Source organism: Eretmochelys imbricata, chromosome 1 (assembly GCF_965152235.1).
Source record: "Eretmochelys imbricata isolate rEreImb1 chromosome 1, rEreImb1.hap1, whole genome shotgun sequence".
Lineage (NCBI taxonomy): Eukaryota > Metazoa > Chordata > Testudines > Cheloniidae > Eretmochelys > Eretmochelys imbricata.
This window is the reverse complement of record NC_135572.1, coordinates 184,884,502-184,890,501: the sequence shown is the minus strand read 5'-3', so window position 1 is coordinate 184,890,501 and position 6,000 is coordinate 184,884,502. Positions and strand designations below refer to the sequence as shown.

Sequence of the window (6,000 nt, the reverse complement as noted above, 5' to 3'; positions counted from 1 at the left end):
TTATTTGAGCATAAGCTTTCGTGAGCTTCATCGGATGCATCCAATGAAGTGAGCTGTAGCTCACGAAAGCTTATGCTCAAATAAATGGGTTAGTCTCTAAGGTGCCACAAGTACTCTTTTTCTTTTTGGATAATGAACATACTGTATATCAAAGAAGTGACTGATATATACTTGTGTATTGATTTTACTAGGGGGTGATACTGGGGGTTGGTGTTGATGTTAAAGGGAGAGCTACTCCTCAGTGAATTTTTTCAGCCAAGTTGTACCAAATCTTTTGTATTGAGTTAACAAACAACATAGGTAACAAATAACATTACTTGAATTACAGAGTTAAAGAATATAATGCAAACTCAAGACCAATGGAACTTTTTTATGTCCAGAGTGTTGCTCACAAATTCCTGTTGGTGGGGTGCTTGAAACTGTTCTTTTCCATCCTGAAGAGGCTGGCTGGTGTGGGAAGTGCCTGCAATTTGGTTGACTGAAAGGTAGGTCCTAGTCTGGTGTGGTGTCCAGAGTTTACAGGACAGGGCTAGGTAGGGATGCTGTGCATGGGCTTTGTAAGAAAACGTGTTCCAGACCTAAAAGGGTCTTGCTTAAAAAGGCAATTGGCAAACCAGGAACACATGCAGAGCTGCTATCGGCCAGGATGACATACTCCCAGCTGGTGCAGGAGTGGAATGGAAACTACAAGTATGAGCAACCCTGAGAAGGTTGCCAATACACAGAAAAGCCAACTTTTAACTCCTACATAGTTTTATAGTAATACAGCATACTCTACTTATTGGCAGAGCTCCTGTCTGCAGCATTATCTGGATGGTTTCTGGTAGAGCTCTCATGCACAGCAAATGCACATGGCATCACCTGCAAATATGCAGTCCAGGTGCCCATGGTGTGGGTTCCTTTGCTTTGATCTGGTCTGGCACTGGGACCAGCTCTAGGAGTGCCTCCTCACCTCCATTTTCGTGGACAGTATCTTGCAGATGTCTGCATTCCAGAGACTATTCTCCAGATGGGCCTGGAGATCTGCAGGCATCCACAAGCAAGCACAGTGTTATAATAACTATGTGACTCTGTGTGTGTGAACTCAGCACTACCTGATATTAAAAAGGGACACACCTGGCTTCGTGCCAGCATTTAATTAGAGAGAGAATATTCGGTCGAGATGACTCTAGAGCAGGGGTGGCCAACCTGAGCCTGAGAAGGAGCCAGAATTTACCAACGTACCAAAGAGCCACAGTAATACGTCAGCAGTCCCCCAACAGCTCCTCGCCCCCCCACAGCGCCTCCCACCCACTAGCAGCCCCGCCGATCAGCACCTCCCTCTCTCTCCCCGCACCTCCTGATCAGCTGTTTCATGGCGTGCAGGAGGCTTGGGGAGGTGGGGGGGAGGGAGCGAGGGCACAGCAGGCTCAGGGGAGGGGGTGAGAAGGGATGGAGTGGGGGCAGAGCCAGAGGTTGAGCAGTGAGCACCCCCAGCACATTGGAAAGTTGGCACCTGTAGCTCCAGCCCCGGAGTCGGTGCCTGTACATGGAGCCGCATATTTACTTCTGAAGAACTTCTGTGGCTCCGGATCCACAGGTTGGCCACCCCTGCTCTAGAGCAGTGGAGGGCACACAGGTACACAGACAGGCTGAGCTAGGTGTGAAGCAATACAGTGTGGGATAGCATGGAGAGGAATGCTAGAAGCAGAGTGATTAGCAATGCATTCAAATAACCCTTAAAGCACACAAACTCACTGCAAAGAAGAGTTACTTCTACTCCAGATAGGATTCATGACTTCTACCTAAGGTGCCAAATAATTCAATTTTTTAAAAAAATTGTGTGTGTACGCAAGGCACTTTAATGAGAACAAACTAAAGTTATATCGATGTAACATCCCCATGATTGACAAGCCCTAAGAATAATGAATACGGTTCTTCTCTCTTAGGCTCCAACATGAAGAACATCACACAAAGCTGTGTTAGTAGGGCACAAAGTTGATGATTTAATCTCTACTGCTAACATCAGCTTGCATTTCTATGGTATTGTCAAGCAAAATAGTGACTACTATATAAACCTGTGGTCTTGGTGTTGAAAACCTACCTGAGAAAACCAGTGAGACTTAAAACCCCCAACACACTTATCCTCTCTCCTCCGCCAAACAGACTAAAGACTCAATCTCACAGTCCTTACTATGGGAAACCTCTCATTGACTTGCTAGGAGAATTGCAGGATTGGGCTAGAAGAGAGGGATTTGTATGTATTTGAACTCATTAATGATTTAAGTTTTATTTCATGTCTATTAAATGTCTAGTGACAGTACACCTTCTCTCAAAACCAGAGAATGTAAGCGTGTGTGGATAGGGATAGACATACAGATATTACTTACAGTGTATTTCTAGAACCTGCATTGCTATCTGAGGTGTGGCGTTTAAGGACTCATGGTCTACTCTGCAACGTACAACGGCACCATCATCACCCCGATCCGCTCGGAAATCCAGTGTGCTGCTAACAGTGAATGTCCTGCGATTTGCATCCTCTTCTTTTAAATATTTGACATCTGCAAGAACAAAAAAATGTAGCTTAATGATTTTCAGGGAGCACAATGCAATAAGAGGCAGCTCTGGTATATATCAAATCCATTTCTAAAACTTTTCCCCTAGTTGCTTAAAAAAAACCCAAACACTTTATAGCCAGACATTCCATTACTTGTCTGATAAAAACCAATACTGCCATTGTTTTTCCTATGTGTGTATTTGGCAATTTCAAAATCAACTGCTGAGAGCCTGGACAAGAATTTTAACTGTTTGCATGGATAGGAAAAGCTGTAAGGATGCTATGCAGGAAGAAATTACATAATATATCATAGAATCAGATATCGAGAGGTCATCTAGTCCAGTCCCCTGCACTCCTGGCAGGACTAAGTAATATGCAGACCATCCCTGACAGGTGTTTGTCTAACCTGCTTTTAAAAATCTCCAAAGACAGAGATTCCACAACCTCCCTCGGCAATTTATTCCAATGCTTAACCAGCCTGACAGTTAGGAAGTTTTTCCTAATGTCCAACCTAAACCTCCCTTGCTGCAATTTAGGCCCATTGCTTCTTGTCCTATCCTCAGAGATTAAGAAGAACAATTTTTCTCCCTCCTCCTTATAACACCTTTTATGTATTTAAAAACTGTTATGCCCCCTCTCAGTCTTCTCTTTTCCAGACTAAACAAACCCAGTTTTTTCAATCTTCCCTCATAGGACATGTTTCAGACCTTTAATCATTTTTGTTGTTCTCCTCTGGACTTTTACCAATTTTGTCCACATCTTTCTTGAAATGTACCCAGAACTGGACACAATACTCCGGTTGAAGCCTAATCAGTGCAGAGTAGAGCAGAAGAATTACTTCTTGTGTCTTGCTTACAACACTCCTTCTAATACATCCCAGAATGATGTTTGCTTTCTTTGCAATAGTGTTACACTGTTGACTCATATTTAGCTTGTGGTCCACTATGACCCCCAGATCCCTTTCCGCAGTACTCCTTCCTAGGCAGTCATTTCCCATTTTGTATGTGTATAACTGATTGTTCCTTCCTAAATAGAGTACCTTGCATTTGTCCTTACTGAATTTCATCCTATTTACTTCAGACCATTTTCCCAGCTTGTCCAGATCGCTCTCAATTTTAATCCTATCCTCCAAAGCACTTGCAAGCCCTCCTAGCTCGGTATCATCTGCAAACTTTGTAAGTGTACTCTTATGCTGCTATCTAACTCACTGAGGAAGATATTGAACAGAACTGGACCCAGACTAATCCCTGCAGGATCCCACTTGACACAGCTTGGCTTAGCCATGGTCAATATTTCCCTCAGCTTTCTGACCCATAAATCTTGATAGTCACCTCAGCAAAAATTGAAATCTGCTTAATGCTCAGCAACCAACTGGAAAAAAAATGCCTGGGTGGGGAAGACAATTATTTCTGAAGCAAAAATCAGAATAACTTAACTACCTGGATTCTTACATTATCTGGAGTGAGTGAAAAAAGCCCATCTTTCTGATTCCAGAGATATTTTTAATCTAAAAAGATGTAGCTGATTACATTTTAGATCTGCTTTCTAAAATTGACTTTTCATGGAAATTTTATTTAGGTCATTTTCGTCTCCCTAATGGGATTTTACTGTGATTTGTAAAACTGAAACCTCTTGCATTTTCCTTTCCTTTGATTAGGAAACACAGGACACATGCAATCTCAGTAGTATATTCCTTTACAAAAATTAATTTTAAGACCTTCATTAGCCCAAATCAATATGACCAGGTTGCTGTTTTGCTAAAATAAACAAATATCATAAAGGAGGAAAATATTTTAGCCTAGATTTAGCCTAGATTTAAAAAGTGCTTAAAGTTTGGATCCTACGTGAAACTTTACAGCACCTGAATAAATAGACTTAATTTCAAAAGTGCTGAGCACCCAGGAGCTCCAATTAACTGCAGCTTGGACAGCATCTAGGCATTGGGAGCCTTCACTTCAATGGAAGCTGCTGGATGCACAGCACTTTTGAAAAATGGAGACCACTTCCTTAGGAGCCTTTTAGATGCCTGTTTCTTTAAAATCTTGACCCTTAACTGTCAGTGAAAAAATAAGTCAATGTATGTACTTTTATATAAACCCTGAGTATCCGGATCATCAAAAATATCTATACATTTAACTATAATGGCCAAATATTTTTAAATTTAAGAAAAGGAGGACTTGTGGCACCTTAGAGACTAACCAATTTATTTGAGCATAAGCTTTCGTGAGCTACAGCGAGTGTAGCTCACGAAAGCTTATGCTCAAATAAATGTGTTAGTCGCTGAAGTACCACAAGTCCTCCTTTTCTTTTTCTGAATACAGACTAACATGGCTGCTACTCTGAAACCTTAAATTTAAGAGAACTTTTTTCTTCTGAGAATCACATTCATTAGAGGAAATGAAGCTTAAAGTCAAGAACTCTCCCCTTTCCCCCTGCTGCTGCCCCCCCCCCACCCATGAAGACAAACAGTTTTCTTGGAACTCACTGTTTGCATATGCACTCTGACTGTTTTAACACTTTTTGTTAGCTCCATATTATTTGTCTCTGAGGAGGAAAACAATAGAAACTTGCTGATTTATCACTCATTGGTTATTTTCAACCAATTATAACCTTATATTCCTCCCATATATGTAACAATTATCTATTTAAAATATATATTTTTCCATATTTTAACTGGGCAAATCTGGTATTTTGGGCTTCTGTATATTTTTCATCTGGTTTTGCTTTAACCTTGCATTATAATGTGAGAAGGTTAAATTCTATTTCAGTTGCAGTTTTGTCAAGCCAAAAAGAGTACCACATTTCTGATCTCACTGCACATATTAAAATTAGCAACCTCATTTAAATTTGCCATTCTGTTGCAAAAATATTAATTTATTTATTTTTACTACACAGGGAAAAATCAGGAAACTAATTTGAAAATATTTCTGAAAAGTGAAAACTGAAACCGCATTTAAGGTTACATTTTCAAAGCAGTGAGTAATAAATTACGTGACAAATAAGTATTGCGTATTTACTTTCTGATACATTTGAATCTCTTAATAAGCTCCATTTAGGGATGGCACAGTCAGTTGTTTTATTGAGCAGATAGGAATAAAAAAGGATCAGAAAGCCAAACTTCACATCCCTATGCTAATATGGATGCATATATAAGAGGCAGAACATTCCAATATAAGGTATGGAACGCCATGATTCACACACAGCCTCTCCCATTCTTGACATCGAGCCAGTTAAACAGTTCTCTCTTACAAGCTGATGATTCCTTTTTTCTGCTAATAGAAATGCAAGCAACATTTTAGGTTGGCTTTTTTTCCCCCGGTTCCTTCTCTGAACTGAATGTATTCGGTTTTCATGTTCTTTTGCACCGTGTATAATATACTGTAACACAATTGGATTTACTGGTGCCAGACAGCAGAACTCCTAACCTTTAATGTCAAGTGCATTAGCATACAATTTCATATCTA

The 6,000-nt window shown here is 40.5% G+C and overlaps 1 protein-coding gene across 2 annotated transcripts in view; it reads right to left on the bottom strand.

Moving 5' to 3' along the window:
- Nucleotides 1-6,000, bottom strand: part of CADM2 (cell adhesion molecule 2) — a 164,068-nt gene that overhangs the window by 151,171 nt on the left and 6,897 nt on the right. For both annotated transcript variants that reach the window (XM_077807278.1, XM_077807279.1), the window contains exon 3: nucleotides 2,370-2,540. In XM_077807278.1, coding sequence (XP_077663404.1) covers nucleotides 2,370-2,540 — 171 coding nt within the window. The remainder of the gene's footprint in view (nucleotides 1-2,369; nucleotides 2,541-6,000) is intronic.